The 17,822-nt window shown below is 42.3% G+C and overlaps 1 protein-coding gene across 1 annotated transcript in view; it reads left to right on the forward strand.

Annotated features, from left to right (window-relative positions):
• LOC137047485 (heat shock 70 kDa protein 12A-like) overlaps positions 1-17,822 on the forward strand; it is a 31,555-nt gene that overhangs the window by 2,215 nt on the left and 11,518 nt on the right. The window contains exon 3 of the mRNA XM_067425213.1: positions 5,380-5,551. Within this exon, the coding sequence (XP_067281314.1) occupies positions 5,380-5,551 (172 nt within the window). The remainder of the gene's footprint in view (positions 1-5,379; positions 5,552-17,822) is intronic.

Genomic DNA, 17,822 nt, shown 5'->3' on the forward strand with positions numbered 1-17,822 from the left:
AGAGGAGTTTTCCATTCACAAAAGAGCAACACGGTTTGACCCTGCGTCTTTTTCAAGATGTCATTCAAACCGTGTGTTTCTGGGTGCGGTCGATTTCTGTCTCTGCTTGAAGGGCACGTTCGTTGTCTCACGTGTTTGCACGTTCAGCACGCTGAGGCTGCGTTCGTGGATGAGTCATGTTCCCACTGCGGGAATATGACCATCGCAGTGCTACGGTCCAGACTCCAGTACCTCAGAAGAGGTTGAGCACAATCGCGCATCCCCCGATCGAGCGGTCCTCCAGCTGCAAAGCAGAGGGCTGCTACTTTGGCTGATGACCTTGGTGGGGACCTGAGGGTGACGGTCAGGGCAAACCCGACGGCTCAGACGGCTCCTCGGGCCCCTTCCCCCTCCACTGCGCCAGTGGAGCTTCCGGTAGGGCACGCTGACCTCCTGCGTGGAGCGGCAGTCGTCACTTTCGGGGCTCTGGGGGATGATGAGATGTTGGTCGCTGCATCGGGGGACGAGCTAATGGGCTCAGAGGATGAAGATTCGGCTGCGTTGCCCCCTTCGGGTGTGACAGCGTTGCCCGAGTCCAACCCGGAGCTTACGGCTATGTTTACATGCTGGTTCTCAGCGCCCCGCCCCGGTTCCATTCTTCCCGGAAGTGCATCAGGAGCTCACAAAGTCGTGGGCGGCGCCCTACAGCGCTCGCCTGCGATCAACTGACTCCTCCGTTTTCACTACCCTTGATGGTGGTGCGACCAAGGGTTACGAGGGGATCCCTCCAGTCGAGCGGTTGGTTGCGATGCACCTGTGTCCTAAGACCGCTGCGGACTGGAGGCAGGCCCCGCGTCTCCCCTCCCGGGGGTGTAAGTTCTCGTCCTGCTTGACGGGCAAGGCTTACACAGCCTGTGGGGAAGCCGCATCAGCTTTGCACGCCATGGCACTCCTGCAGGTCCACCAGGCAAAAGCGCTCATGGAACTGCACAAGGGTAGTTTTGACCAGGGCGTTATTCAGGAACTGTGTGCGGCGACGGACCTCGCCCTACGGGCGACGAAAGTCACTGCACGCTCCCTGGATCGGGCGATGTCCACTCTTGTGGTCCAGGAATGCCACCTGTGGCTGAACCTGACAGACATGCGTGACTCGGACAAGGTTCGCTTTTTGAACGCCATGTCTGTCAGGCCGGCCTCTTCGGCAACGCCATCGAGGATTTTGCCCAGCAGTTCTCGGGGGCCAAGAAGCAGACGGAGGCCATAAAGAATATCCTGCCCCGGCGGCCCGCTGCTGCCTCCACCCAGCCGCCAGGGGCAGCCCCCCAGTCTGCTCGTCGCCGAGGGCGTCCCCCGGCGTCCGCCTCCGCCCCTGCCAAGCCCAAGCAGCAGCCTCCACCCGTGAAGCAGGGTGTCGGACGCAAGGGGGCCGCCCAACCCGTCCAGGGTCCAGCCAAGCCTGCCGGCAAGTGCAAGGGGAAGCGGCCCTGAGACGGGCAGCCCAGGGAGAACAGGAGCTGCTCTGAGGGAGATGATGTCCGCATCCCTCCCCCACTCCCCGGAGGAGGACCGGGGGTCTGCACTGGTCACACAACATCTCTGCCCACATTATCAAAAAAAGAGCAGTTTCCTCTCTCTCTGGGCCCCAGGAAGGTCAGGTTGGCAGTGTGCGACGCCCACGGGCCTTGTCACTCCTTTCCTCCCCTCCAGCAGTGTTGGTCTCGAGGATGCCCCCGGGCCTTCTCTCCCATACACTGCCTCTCCTTGGAGTACTTAGTCAACACTCCGGGCCGCCCCCGGGCCTCCCGAGTCGGGGCTGAGTACTCCACCTCCCTGCCTTCGGGCAGTGGACAGCAGAGTGGGCTTCGAGGACGCCTCCGGGCCTTCTCACCCACCCTCTGACCAAACCAGGAGTGTTCGGGCAACACTTCGGGCCGCCTCCGGGCCTCCCGAGTCGGGCCAGAGCACTCCACTTCGCTGCCCCACCCCGGGCACGTCTGTGGTGCTGTTGGTCCCGCTTGCACGGTCACTGGGGGCCTGGCTAGGTCTTCCCAGGCCGTCTTGCTGGCTCATCCGTACCATCAGACTCGGCTACGCGATTCAGTTCGCTCGCCGGCCGCCCAAGTACAAGGGCATCCTCTTCACCTCCATGCGAAGCAGCAATGCTCATGTCTTGAGGTCAGAGATCGAGGTCCTACTGGCGAAGGACGCGATAGAGCCTGTTCTATAGCCCCTACTTCATTGTGCCCAAGAAAGGGGGTGGGTTACGACCAATCCTGGACCTGCGTGTCCTGAACCGGGCCCTGCACAAGCTCCCGTTCAGGATGCTAACGCAGAAACGCATTTTCCCCGGAATGCATCCGTCCCTGGGATTGGTTTGCGGCGATCGACCTGAAGGACGCGTACTTCCATGTGTCTATTCTCCCTCGACACAGACCGTTCCTACGCTTTGTGTTCGAGGGGAAAGCATATCAGTACAAGGTCCTGCCCTTTGGGCTGTCCCTGTCGCCTCGCGTCTTTACGAAGGTAGCAGAGGCAGCCATTGTTCCCCTCAGAGAACGCGGCATTCGCATCCTCAACTACCTCGACCATTGGCTGATACTTGCCCAGTCGAAGGACCAGTTGTGCGAACACAGGGACCTGGTGCTCAGTCACCTCAGCCTGTTGGGCCTTCGGGTCAACCAAGAGAAGAGCAAACTCTGTCCCACACAGAGGATCTTTTACCTCGGTATGGAGTTGGACTCGGTCAACCGGACTGCGCGCCTCACAGAGGAGTGAGTCCAGTCGGTGTTGAACTGCTTGAATATGTTCAAGGGCAGGACAGCGGTCCCACTGAAATTCTTTTAGAGGCTCCTGGGGCATATGGCATCTGCAGCCGCGGTAACGCTGCTTGGATTGCTTCATATGAGACCGCTTCAACGCTGGCTCAATGGCCATCACGTCTCTGGGCGTGTTCTTTCCCCCCTACAATTAGGTTGGAACCACCCCAGAGACTGCCATATGTTGCACTACCCTGCCAGGCTAGTTCTTATGTGTACTCTACCACCATGCCCTCAAGGGGCCATGGTCCACAGCGTTCCAACTCCCGAGACAGGCACGCTTTCCCAGCGTTATCCAATAGTCATTCTGAGTGGGTCTTGCAGAAACAGCAGTGACTGTCCTCCCTGCTTGGAGCCCTGGCTTTCGTACCATACTAGACGGTACAGTGTGCTCAAGCAGGACGCTGGAAGGGCCAGCATCCTGGCGTTTTAAATAGGGATCCCAATTCGTCGGTTCAGTTCTGACGTATGTCGAACGTGACCGAATGAAAGGGAACGTCACGGTTTCGATGTAACGTCCCGTCGCCAGGTGCTGTGCTTCTGCTGGGAGTCCGAGTCACTAGTCGGCTCCTCAGCAGAAAAAGCGCTGATCTAACATTCCACTTCCTATGTATACCTGCGCTGTGGGGCGGAGCGTGGAATGCGTGGATCGCATGCCAAATTTCATTGGCTCGTTTTTATACACTCGAAGTAGGATTGGTCTCTTAAGTCAGATCCCAATTCGTCGGTTCAGTTCTGACGTACGTCTCCGTTCCCTCCTTCAGGGAACGAGGGTGACATACGTAACCGTGACGATATTTGTGTTGAAATCCGATGGCTCAGAAAGGCCTTTATTGACACCAATGTCATTTTTTCTCTCAAGACCCATAAAGGCACTAAAGAGGCACTAGTTTTTTCCAATCATGAATCGATACGCTGATTCATAACAGTTCGAGGTAGTGTTTGGTAGTGTGAAATCAGCCTATAACTATATAAGTCGTTATTTAGTTTTTTGCGCACAAAAACTATTCTCGTGGCTTCATAAAATGATTGTAGAGACACTTATTAGGAGACATAACCTGACGGGGTCATACTCAATTCTAGTCAGAATATGAGTCTGAAACTGCTCCATTGGGCTGTGATTATGGGGCGTGTTTCAACCGAACCAGGAAAGACATCAATTGGATAGACCTAGAACCAATCAGAGCAAAGAAGCGACGCATTGTCAAATGTCAACAGAGCTCAACTGCACTGTGTTGCCAAGTCTGTGTCCCCCCCCCCCCCCCGGTTGTTTTCTATGTTCGCGGGTTGAAGCGACTATTATGTGTTCTATAGACCCATGAGTGCGAATTTTAGCAGACACCTTGCCAAAATAACACACATTTTACCCCCCAAGTGCAATTTTTCCCCCGGAGAAGCTATTGTTTAGGGCTAGTAGTTGGCGGGTTTGTTGTAAAAACTTGGCAACCCTGTCTGCACGCGAGCTGAATTCAGGCTGGAATACACGATCTTTGTCGGTGTTGTAAAAAAATAAAAGAATTTAATGATACACAGAGTACTTGCCCAACATGATCATCATTTCTGAGAGAAATTGTGAAGGTGAATGCATATACAAACAAGCACTCCGTTTAGGATTCGAAAAAATATAATCCAAGCCCCTTTGATGACGTGCATGATTACGTTACTGTTGATCATCTGTCCGTCATCGTCTAAAGCCCGCCCTGATGATCTCATTGGTCTGACCAGTTTCTATTCGGGGATTATTACTCCTCTATGGAGCGAGGCCAGACCTAACTGCCCGACCTAAAAAATGTGTGGGTGGGGCTAAGTTCGGCTGGCATCCAGGCTATAGGAGACACTTATTAACAAGAGAAAGCAAACCAGGGCCAATTGAGAATCAATAATTAATTAAAAAAATTTGGGGTGAAAAATATAACAAGGACAAAAAAATTCCCTATTTAAATACAGTTACACGAATAGTTGAACGATCAAGTATGGTGACACAAAATAAAACGTGGCGCTTTTCTAAGTGGATTAAAAAGGAGAAGTATAATGTGTGGCGGAATAGCACTTCTGAGAGTGGGGGGGGGGATTTTTCAGCAGGGACTTTTCAACTATTTGTGTAACTGTATTTAAATAGGGAAAACGTGGAGGTGTTTGGTACTTCTAACTTGATCTCTGTTTGGTACCATAGTGAATGAACTGGGCTTAGTGGGCTAAGCTAAATGCTATCAGATCGTCACCGCGCGACAGAACGATTAAGTGCACACACTGAGACGAGAGAGGTAGGTATCAACTCGTCTTAGTTAAGGGAATAACAGTTTAATATGAAAAAGCGGTGAAGTATCCCTTTAAGTTTAAATGGCAAAACCAACTTAATAGATATTTCATAATAACTTAATAATAAATACATTTATATGTGAGATATAGGGTAAAAAGCAGCCTGGTCATTCTACTGCACATTTCTTTTTGTGTTGCATAATTTAAAAAAACAACAACAAAAAACATGCTAGATTTGACCGGGCAAGCTAAAAAGATTTTGTATGTAAAACTAATTAAGTTTTATCAAGAACTAATGTTTTAAAACCCTGAACTTTTTTTCCAGGCTGGACTTGTGACAGAGTCTGATCCAGAGAAGCTTGTCTTTGCTTTGGAGCCTGAGGCTGCATCTGTTTACTGTAAGCAACTACCCAGTGATGGCTTCATAGCAGAGGAGGTCTGTGAAGACACACTGGAACAAAATCCTGGAACCCAGTATATGGTTGTGGATTGTGGAGGTACATATCTACTAGTTCTATTCGGTATCTAGTTGTTGTTGTTTTTTTTGCTGTATGTGCAAAAAATGTCAGTAGTGCAGCAGGGGCGCGAGAAGTTCAAATACTTCAATCACTGACAACAGTAGTCCAACCAGGATATTGTCATTTAAAAGTTGTTGTTGCAGCCCTCAACTGATGTTGACATGTTGTGTTTTGGCCTGAAGCTCCGCCCTCCATCTATCTACCAATCACAAAGTCAGTAGTGTTTCGGCATCTGGGTTGCCAGATCTGCTTTAGTTACCACAGCTGCAGCTACAAACGTTCCTGGTGGATCCTGCAGTCTATCTGGCAACCTCGAGTCAGGGGGAGGGGGGGATCTGAAAGTGATTGCAGTACCAGTTTTGGCCACAATGTTACATACACTTCCTTTAAGTTTTTTTTTTTAAAGTATATGTTGGAATTATGTTGTCAAAACATATGATATCATATTGTGACCGTTGCGGTGTGCGTAGAAAGAATGCGTAAAGCGGTAGGCACTCCTCCAAGAGCGCCTTTCTGAAGATGATTTCAGAATCATCTTTCCGTTCATGAGAGCCGTGCGCTTAACCCAGAACGCCCTTTGTGACATGCTGGTTCGAATACAGGCCTATCTGAAATAAGTAGGGCTGCCCCAACTTAAAGGGTTACTTCAGCGATTAGCATATGGCATTGTATCAGTAGAAACCCTGGAGTATATTCAAATAATTGTGCTTTCCCCCCTCATATCCCCCTGAGACAAGAGATTTATACATTTTATTTATGGAAAAAGTCCTCTGATGACGAAAATATTGTCAATTTGCGTCATCGGAGGAATTTATGGCCAGAGGCTAAAGACTACAGCCAGCAGAGGGAGCCATTTCCGCATGTTTTCAACCTGTCTATGAGGGGTGGGATCGCACTCACAGTGCTTGGCTCGAGCAGCGGCAGGCATTCATGTAAACGGAGAGGCGGAGCAAAGTGAGTGTTTCAACTTTTTGAAAAGGAACAATTGTTTTGAATAGGAACTATTAAATTCCTATGAAAGTTAAAGGTGCAATATGTAGTATTTTTGCAGTAAAATATCCAAAAAAACATAAGACCAGTGTTATTTATTTTGTTCGGTTGAGTGCATATAATATCCCAAATGTTTCCGACTATTTGTTAATTGTGAGAAAATTGCTATTTTAACTAAGGACCCGGGACGTTTCAGCATAGCATCTGAGGAAGTCGCCTGTCAATTGCGTCATATCTGCGCTACCCTCGGTTTCGGTTTTATTTGGCACAAGCACTTTACTCTTAGCAGTGTGAACAAGTGAACGCACAGAGTAATGTCATAACATAATTTTGCTCAGCTCCACAACACTCGGTCCCGCTCTGTAGTGATGTCCGGTTCGCAAACTAATCGTTCTTTCTAACCGGATGTTTATAGTGAACCGGTCGAACCAGTTCACCAAATCGAACTGAAATCGTTCAAATCGGTTCACGTCTCAAATCAGGGCTGATCCCACAAGTTACTATAGTTATTAACTTTCTGATATGAGTGACAGTCTCTCTGACTAGAAATAAACTAATATCTTGAAGTAGATGTTGTAACTCCAATCGTTAGCTGAAGTGAGACATGTTTTGCTGAGAGAACTGATGAGTAGCTGATACTGAGCATGCGCGTGTAACCGAACGTTATTTGTTCAGAGGAACGAAATACAGGTTAAGTGTATAAAACTAATCACGTTTGGAAACATCATAACAAAGCTGTCTCATCACTGTATTATTTTAAAGTTTGGAAACAATGGATTGTAAAACGGTCAAATTAAACATTTATTTGTTTTATCAATAATGCATGATATTTTCAGGAACAGCTTTTTTCTTATTTAATTTTTTAAGTCGATACACATTTTAAAATGTAATCAAAACAGTAGGTTTGATATCAGACTACACATTCAGCTTGTAGCAGTGTGCAGCTCACACACAGATACAGCAGTTCTCGAGTCAGGACCGGGTTGCAACGGTTCTCGGATCACCAGTACAGAATCGAGAACCGTTTCTATCGGACATGTTCGATCTTTCGGACATGATTGATTCTGAGAACCGGTGAGCGGAGAAGCATGCGTGATAGCGTCAATTCATACAAAACCAAATTCACTTAATTCAACATAAAACTTGATGAAGTTCAAGTGGACAAAATATTTTCTGACTCCCATGTCTTCTGACATATAGCGCATGTTATGTGTCCTGTTCACTTTTCATTATCATCATAAATTAAATTTTTGGACAGTTCGGCTCAATGAACCAGTTCAAAAAGCCGATTTAAAGGTTCCTGATGTCAACATGCAATGATGCCACTATGCATTTATTTTATGCTTTTGTTGCATTTCTCAGTGTCATGTTATAGCAAGGAAAAATTCAAATGAATTAATTTGTGTCAATGCATATTGAAACAATATAAATAAAGTTATTTGCGTGAGTTCATGTTTCTGATTATGGCCTTTTCATTCATTGAAGTTTGTTTTTTGTTTTTTTTCATGTTTTAATAAAATAAAGGCCTATTTAGTAAAACCAGTTCACTCAAGTTAATGTTTGTGGTTAGTTACATTCCCGGATCATTTACGTTAAATACAGTACGACTGACCAATATTTGAGTAGACCACATCTTGGATAAGATTGCTATACGTTTTTCACATACAGCACACATCACAGACATGCATAAACCCGGCTATGTTAGAAAATTCTATAGCCTAAAGAATAAACCAGTTTCATAATCGTATAAATTCTTTAAATATAACTTAAAATATAAAATACATGAACAACAATCTACAGTAAAATGTATTTAAATCTCTTAACAGCAAGGTTTTTGCAGGTTTTAATAAAATGTTATTTAATAACAGTAGTCATAAAAGTATATTTCCATAGCCTACATGCCTCCGATTTGACAAATCCTCGGCCAGCTTCGAAAGCTGGTTGAACCAGCTCGTTCAGTTCCTTTTGAGTCCTCTGTAATCCTTGGCAAACGTCTACAGATGTTTGAACTGGCTCTTTCATTTCTTTTTTAGTCTGATGTGCCACTTTGGCATTTGCATCTTGCATCATCAACCCGGAACTAAAGTTCGATTCAGTTCGATTAATGAATGAATATACTTGCCTTTGCTTTTGCTTCATGCTTTGCTGATTGCCATTGTTTTGTGGTGACTTCTGCTTTAGTTCGTGTTGACCTTTACATCTCACTTCCTGCACGTTTCACTGGCCCTTCGAGCTACCAAGAGCTCCTCACGAATCTCTGAAATTCAGTTTGAACCTCGCTGAAGAAGACTTCCTGGAGTTCACGCATCGAACCGTTCACCGAGACGCAGAGAAACTCCCATCTCGTAGTAACCTACGAGGATCTTACCCCGCAAAACCAACTATCCAATAAAAGACTCGACTTTGGCTTTATATTCATGACTTGAGACTTAACTCTGATAACTTGTTTTTGTAATTAAACATTGGTTTTTGAACGCACCGCGAGCTAACATTATGATGCAGCAGGCAAGCAGAGAGCGCTAACGGAGAGTCGTGAATGAACATGGAGGGTGCTGCCTAAGCAAAGTTTCCATGGTAATCAGTTACTAACGGATCACACCGCACGCCTGTGTTAGCCTTGTACTCGCGCTAGGTGTTGCTAGATTGGGCAGGTTCTGGTCGCACTGTATCCATCATTTTCACCACTGAGTTCAAAATTGCAAAAAAAAAAAAAAAACTCTTCACTATGAAACCATCAAGCACTGTAATTTGAAATGTGGTATCCGACTTGTGTTGCTCAATGATGGATAACTGTATATTCCTCTCGTTGAATAATTAACCAGGTTTGCTGAAAATGCCTGTGAGCGTTTTTAAGTTTCGACAGTGTCGTATTGTGTGTGTGTGTGTGTGTGTGCCTGTGTGTGATAAAGGAATATCCGTGGAAGTTTTAGTATCTCGTTCACAGATTGTTTGTTTCTATATTGTTTCTATATAAAAATGTCGACACAATGTAAATTATTTGCTCTGGCTCTTATTTTCAATACTTTTGCTCAGTTTTTATGCTTCTTGTTGTAAAATGTTGACATTGTACAAGCAAAATGTGACAGTTGGTCAGTGTTGTGTTTCTGATTAGACGGCTGAGTTAAAGGAAATGTATGTAAGATTGTGGCCAAAAGTGGTACTGCAATCTCCATTCCCCCCCAGTTGCCATATGGCAACCCAGATGCCGAGACACTACTGACTTCGTGATTGGTAGATAGGTGGAGGGCGGAGCTTTAGGCCAAAACACAACATCAGTTGAGGGCTGCAACAACAACTTTTAAATGACAATATCCTGGCCGGACGACTGTTGTCAGTGATATAAGTATTTGAAATGAACATGATTTCTTAATGCCTACTGATATCAGGGACATTTTATGATTCATTGAAATTCATTTCTTACATACAATTCCTTTAAAGTCACTCCACCATTTCTGTGTTTTGCATTGAGTGTGATCTGATTTTTGGACAAATATGTAACAAAGTAATTTTTATACTCTCCCATTGACTGAAATTATATAAATAAAAATGCTGAAATCCAGCCAACATTGCACACATGTAAAACATTTTAGTAAAACATGATTTTAAGGAGTAATAATAGCTACACTTTTTATTTTTCCAGCAAACTTCATTTGGGGTCAAAAAGACCCAGATAGCTTACATACATTTTAAGCCAATTAAGCAAAATATAAATACAATTAAAGATTAAACCATCAGTTAGATACAGGTCCAAAACTGGTATAAAACTTGACATTCTGTCCCCTCACTTCTGAAATGATGGCTATGCTCGTCTGGACATGTTAGAAGTTGATAAAAATCATTAATCCAAAGCACTCAAATATTATTGAAGAAATGTAAAAAGCCTTTATTTCATCATGGCTGTAATATTTTAGAAACAGTTGACAAGTACTGGACACCTATACGTGTTGTGGCTAATGAGCCTTCGTCAGGGTGTGAGCCACAAACACAATCGGAGTTCATTAAGTTTATTAATTATAATATAAATCATCACTTGGTCACGCTGTACAGGACAAGGAAAGTAATATACCTTTTTAAAAGGTTCATAGTTTTACAGCTTTCTTATTGGAAGAGTCAGAAATCAAACATGCATACAGTTGTAACTCTTCCAGAAAAAGGTTAAAGAAAGGCTTACACTTACAAGATTTACATTTATGTATAAAATATATGGCGAGAAATAAAATAAGATTGAATTAATAAAAAAACACTGATTGTTCTCTTTCAAAATGTATATAACCTAGAATAATATTTTCCTATTTCAATGAAATTTCAGGAATTATATTGCAAAAAATACTCAAAATGTTTTTCCACAGATTCTTAGTATGTTCACAGTACCAAAACAAATGAGACAAATTTTCAGTTTGGAGACCACACAAGGAGAAATTTATATCAAAGTCATCAGAAATAAATCTTTGAAGAGAAAACATTTTGTGGGATAGCACCGATGTATCATTTTATAAGAGACTTCTTTTATCTTATTGTACAAAAATTATTTTTGAGGCAGAACCCACACTCTATCCCAGTTAATTTCACCTACATGTCTGTTCCAATAAAAGATGGCATTCGGACAAGAGACAACCTCATTCTGGAACAAAGCATGAATACTATTTTTTGACATGGTGGTAAGGGATAATTTACCAGCATATGTGACCCGTCACAGAAACCAGGGACACAATCGGCAGCTCTACTTTCGAGCAAAGTGAGAAAGAAGCAGGGTTTTTTTTCAAATTATGTGATTTTCGCTTTTTTGCAGAATCTGTTAGTTGAAATCACGAAGAAGCCTCTCCGTGTTTGAGATGGCATTAATGGTATATTTAAAAGCGTATATTCTGAGGTTGAAATTGCCTTGTTTTGTCTGTGTGTATTTCCATACTGGCTTTTGTTATTGCCCCGCCCTCCAAGGGACGCGTGGCTAATTATTTATGCAGCGCTCTGGCCGGCTGTAGAGATAATCTGAGCGACGATGAAAGCGGCAAAATAAGACTGAATAATACCCTAAACTACAACTGAGCGAAGATGAAGAATGTATCAGACTGGCGTCAGACGAGTTGGACCATAAGAAATCAGAGGCTATATCGATAGTAACATTTGACGAGGATAAAGACAGAGAAATGGCTCAAATCTGTAACCGTGGCTATAGTGTAGGGGTAAGACGCAGGTCATCAAGTTGACGCAACTCAATCGGAGGAGGCAGATTCGAACCTGAGATTTGAACTGAGACTATAGGGTTAGGGGTACGGCGCATGGCATTAAGTTTTGACGCAACTCGATCGGAGGATCGAATCTGCCTTTTGCCACACTCTCTCTACTCCCTTTTCCCATCACATATCAGATCGGAAAGGCATTCATTTTCAAAAAGAATTGAGAAAATATTACACAAGTGGAAATAAAGCATCTAACATGTTTATTAATAAGTGTTTCTCGGTTAGAGAGTGTGGCAAAAGGCGGATTCGAACCTCTGATCGTTTTGCGTCAAAACTTAATGACATGCACCTTACCCCTACACTACAGCCACGGTGACGGACTTTACCCATTTCTCTGTCTTTATCCCCTTCGAACAGACACACAGTACATCCACTGAGAAGACCCCGGCAAACAGAAAGTGTACCCGAACGACTTATTTCATTGGAGGCAACGAGATTTGCAAGAATACTTTTCTGTTTTTTATGGAGTGTGTTTCCATAAACACCAAAGTTTGTCGTTTTGTGTTCATTCTAAGAACACACACGTTATCTCATGTTTAGACCTTCCCATACCTACCTATTGTTTTTAACTGTCGTTTTAATTGTAATCGTTAGCATGCGGTCCGATTTTTCCCGTTGCGTCTGTCGTTACTATGCAACCATGCAGCTTTACAGGGGGTGTGGCTTATCTAAATGAGATGTAAATGAGCCCTATTGTCACTCCCAGCAGGTGAGAACAGGTGAGAACTGCAAAACTTTAGAGGCTGTTTTCTCTCGTTTACACTTTTCTAAAGGCCTACATTCAGACGGCCACAACTTCTCCAAATATTATCAGATTTCCATGTGTTACACATCGTTGGAAAGCTTGGAGACCACACTTTCAGAATCTGTGAATAACTCAAAATGCCCCAGAACCGACTTGTGTCCCTACTTTCCGTGACTTGTCACATATGTTTCCATTACCTTACGATTTGGCACAATCTGAGAGAGTTTGTTATTAAAGCCTTTCATAAACATAACAACCCCAGAAGGGATTGCTCCACAAACAATAGCATATTCTCTTGCTGTAACTGGAACTTTATAATGTGACAAAAAAAATCCTCATATTTAAAAGGAATTCCTTGGTCATTAAATAATTGACTCACCAAAATAATATTATATTTAGCCCAATTATCAAAATAAATTGATTTATTCTTGTAATGCAAATCCCTGTTGTGCCAAATTATATAACTGTGTGGGGGAAAATTATGTTTGTAAATTAAAGACCATGATAGAAGACATTGTTTGTTAAAGTGAGATAATTTGGAAGGAATTTTGTCAGGATTATAATTACATAAAACAAAAAATTTAGACTACCTAATTTAGAAAAAACAGTGTTTACAATTTATTTTAAATGTGTAATTGAGGGTGGAGAAGCTAATGAAATCAAGACCACCTTTTTCATAAGAATTCATAGCTACAGATTTTTTTATATAGGTGTTTCTTATTTTTCCATAAGAAATTAAATAAACATTGATCAACTGCCTTAGAAGTCTGAGCATCTAACATAAAAAGATGTAGCAGAATAAGCTAGACGTGAAAGACCCTCTGCTTTAGAAAGTAAAGTTCTACCCTTGAGAGATGTAGAACTCTCTGTGTAGCGACAGATTTATCTTAATCAATAATCTGAGAAAAGTTATCAACACATCTATTCTTCATATCCTTAGAAACGACTATACCCAAGTAACTGACTTTATCTTTCACTGGGATGCCATCTATATTTGTCAAACAACAACTTTTAATTGAAAATAGTTCACATTTGTGGATATTTAGTAGGGGTGTAACGATTCGTTTAACAACGATTCGATTTGTATCACGATTTGAGGTTGTCAATATGATTTAAGGACGATATTGGTTCATTTAGAACGATATGATCTGAAACGATTCATTCACTTGAAATCAATTCAGTAACCTTTTAGCCAAAAATTTAAATCAGTGTGAAAGTTATTTCAACCGAATCGAATCATTGTTAAACCGAATCGTTACACCCCTAATATATAATGATATCGCTACTACATACAACCAACACCTCAACACTAGGGCTGGGATAAACGATTATTTTTTAAACGATTAATCTAGCGATTATTTTTTCGATGCATCGACTAATCTAACGATTAATTTTTCCTGTCCGATTCGGTTACGATTCGATTACCGATTATCTCCCCATTAATTGCCTAATAGCAATTTATACATGTTGATTTAATTATCTGAATGAAAAAACGAATTCCTTAACATTGCAATATATGTTTATTGCTCTTAAAATTCCAAAGTAAGACTATACAAGAGCAATGCATTCAATAAAACCTTGAAAACATAAAGTAGGCTACACACACACACACACACACACACACACACACAAATAAATAAGTATTAACCTACAACAAAGAAACATATACGATTTTTCTATGTATGCAACTCAGCCTACAGGCTATGCCCATCGATTAAATATCAACAAGTTGGTTAATCAAATCCGGGGACACACTGCAAGCGTGAGCGTCTCGGCTGCGTGGCGTGTCTGTTTTTGTTTCGGCTCCCATGTTAACAGGTTCTGCACACTGACTGTGACGCGCGGAAAACGCGTGCATGCTAGAAATAGAAGAGCGCCTATTTTTCACGCGTGTTGGGAGCGTCTCCAGGCAAAATAGAATAGGAAAAGATGTTTATATATCATTTTGACACGAATACATATTATTAAATTACATTTTCATGTCTGAAAGTCTGTAGGTTTACATAAATGCAGATATAGGCCTAATTGTAATAATAAAAAACGACAATTATCGATTTTGAAATATTGCAACTGTCAATACAGAACGAAATATTCTGTAGCCTATTTTGCCGTCAATACCATAGATATGTGGCTACTGCCGACGTTTTCTTTGCTGTATCAGTAGGCTATTTATGTTTAACATTAGGAATAGGGCTTCCCTCCGCATCAATAGCAGCAGCAGCGCCGCGTCAGACACGCTTCTAGTGTGCAAAGGCAGAGAAAACGCCACGCAGCCCCGTGGCTGACCCGCAACAGAAACGCCACGCGCATCCGCGGCATGACAGTGAAAAAAAGTAACATGTAGAGTGCATTACGGGCGCCAATATTCCGTTTAAAACCGGAATAGTCCTGGGATGAAACTGCTCACTTAGAGGATGGATACCCTCCGTGTCCGATGCTTTCACTTGATGCAAACGTTTGTTTTTGTGATTAAAATACATCAAATATTACCAAAACATCTGTCTTCCTGTGTGCAGAAATTTGTTTATGTAGCCGTGACAACAAAACGCGTGCGCGCATGCCTGTGATGCTCCGTGCGCACCGCGCGCCAACCACATAGACTGTGGCCAACCCGCAAGCCTTGCACTTCTGAAAGTCTGAGGAGCCACTCGTGTTGCAACCATAGATATACATAATAAATAATATACTTAATTACATAATATACTTTATTATGTACATCTATGGTTGCTGCTACTCTCCGGCGCCGCCATCTTTATTTTGAGTCTGACGAATCGACGCGCATATTTTGCGTCGACGTATTTTTTGCGTCGACGTCATCGATGACGTCGACGCGTTGTCCCAGCCCTACTCAACACCAATACAAATGCCTACTGCAAACCCCACAAGAGGCGCGAGGTTTCGAACCACTTTTGTCTGAAAGCGATACTCAGAATGAAGCAATGACGTATTCAACAGAAAACGAGAAACGATACAAGCCTCAAATCGGGGCTTCATCTGGAACCCCTTTTTGCTCGACACAAGCTCCGGAGCCTCGCTTCAGATGTCCCATCACTACCAATCACCAGCAGCACAAAAGGCACACACACGCAACCCACTGTCCGGTCTCGTTTGCAATAAGGTACTAACCTCTTATGCTTACCTTAAGGACTCCCTCAAAGATACTTACCCTTCTCCAACGTCATCTCCCAAGTCTCCAGCGATCTCCTGTGTCCAGCGTGTGTGTTCCGTGTTCTCCATCGTTCCCCTCCTGAGCCTCTCCTACGACCTCCGAAGTGCAGCCTGAGAACTCAAACCAAAGACATTCACCATCCTGTCAACATTCCGTCAAATTATCACTACTGGTTGCTCAGTAAATCTGACTCACTAACATCTTCCCCCAGTTTCACAGACAAAGCTTAAGATAGTCCCAGGCTAAAATGCATGTTTGAGTCTCAACTGAAATTAACTTTCACTTACATATCTTAAAATAAGTCAGTGGCAGTGCCATTGTTTTGTCTCAAGATGCACACCAGTAATATTTTTTTTTAAAAGCACATTTAGAAAAGCTACTTAAATGCTAGGGGTGTAACGATTCATTTTTAACAACAATTCGATTCGGTTGAAATAAAACAGTCACACTCATTTAAATTTTTGGCAAAAAAGTTACTGAATCGATTTCAATTCACTGAATCGTTTCGGATCATATCGTTCTAAATGAACCAATATCGCCCTTAAATCGTATCGACAACCTCAAATTGTGATACGAATCGAATCGTTGTTAAACGAATCGTTACACCCCTATTAAATGCCCTAATTGAACTAAGGCTTAATTCTGGCTCAGTCCAAGCCCTGTTTGTGAAACCGGGCCCTTGTCTCCGTAGTGTCTGTAACCCGTAACACTATAAGATAGACAGAAAGTAGCTGACCAGCTAATAAAAATAAATATGGTGAGATCGGAATCCATGCCTAATTCCACGTAACAAATTAAATCTGGTAGATGAGCCCATCTTCAATTTGATAGAAGAACAGTTTGCATTTGCATAAAGTGTTTGAATAGCTTTGATAAAGAAAGGACCAAAACCAAACTTTTCTAAAGAAAGAAAAAGAAACTTATGTTCAACAGAACCGAAGGCTTTATAAAAGTCTAAAAACAAAATAAAACTGTCATCTTCAATTAAATCAGAGTAATCAATAAGGTCAAACACTAGTCTAATATTATTTGAGATATGCCTCCCTGATAAGAAACCAGATTGAGATTCATCTATAATAGAGTCTATTACCTTTTTTAAGACACATAGCAAATACTAAGGCTGAAATTTTGTAGTCATTATTGAGAAGACATATTGGACGCCAATTATCAAGACAAAGAACACCTTTTTTGGTTTAGAGAGTAATGTAATAAGGTCTTGTGTGAGTGTAGGGGGGAGAAAGCCTTTTAAAATACTTTCCCTGAAAACCTGTAAAAGAAAGGGTGCTAATTGTTTTGCAAATAATTTGTAAAACTCGGAGGACAAGCCATTCACTCCTGGAGATTTATTACGTTTAAGACATTTAATAGCTTCAGTGACTTCCTCCAAACCAAGCGGTAGATCACACGTTTCTTTCTATCCCATCAATTTGACAAAAACTAGGTAATGAATTGAAGAAACCTGTAGCTGCTTCATAATCAAAGGAGGAACTACACAATTTTTTATAAAAATCAGCACAGATTTGTGCAATTTCTTTTGGACTGTCAGATAAATGTCCATTCGTCTTTAATTTATGAATTGTGTTATGACTGGAATTATGTCTCTCAAGTTTCGAAAAAAATATGATGAATTTTGTTCACCATGCTCTAACCAACACTGCCTAGATCTGATATTATAAGCTCCTTCAGCTTTGGTTCTATACAACACGTCTAGCTTATTCTGCAAATTAGAGAGTTACACATTTTCTTGGTCAGACAATGTTACTATGGGTTTTTGATAAAGAAATGCTATTTTAGAAATTCTCATTTTCCTCAGGCCTCTTCTATTTAGCTAAATCACTAGAAATTTGCCGACCTCAAATTTGAACAGTTCCCAATAGAGACTTTTGTAGCTTTACCTAAATATTCTACAATTAAAGCTTCTAAATTAAGTCTAACAGACTCATGTTTCAAATGCGAGTTGTTCACTTTGAAGAAAGATGCTCTATAATTATAATCCTGAGTGAGACAAATTAATATATATAGCTCTATGATCAGTAAGAGAGGTCACTAAGATATTAACAAATGAATTGTCAATAAATTGTTTGAAAACTAACCAAAAATCAATAC

Source organism: Pseudorasbora parva, chromosome 2 (genome assembly GCF_024679245.1).
Source record: "Pseudorasbora parva isolate DD20220531a chromosome 2, ASM2467924v1, whole genome shotgun sequence".
Taxonomy (NCBI): Eukaryota; Metazoa; Chordata; class Actinopteri; order Cypriniformes; family Gobionidae; genus Pseudorasbora; species Pseudorasbora parva.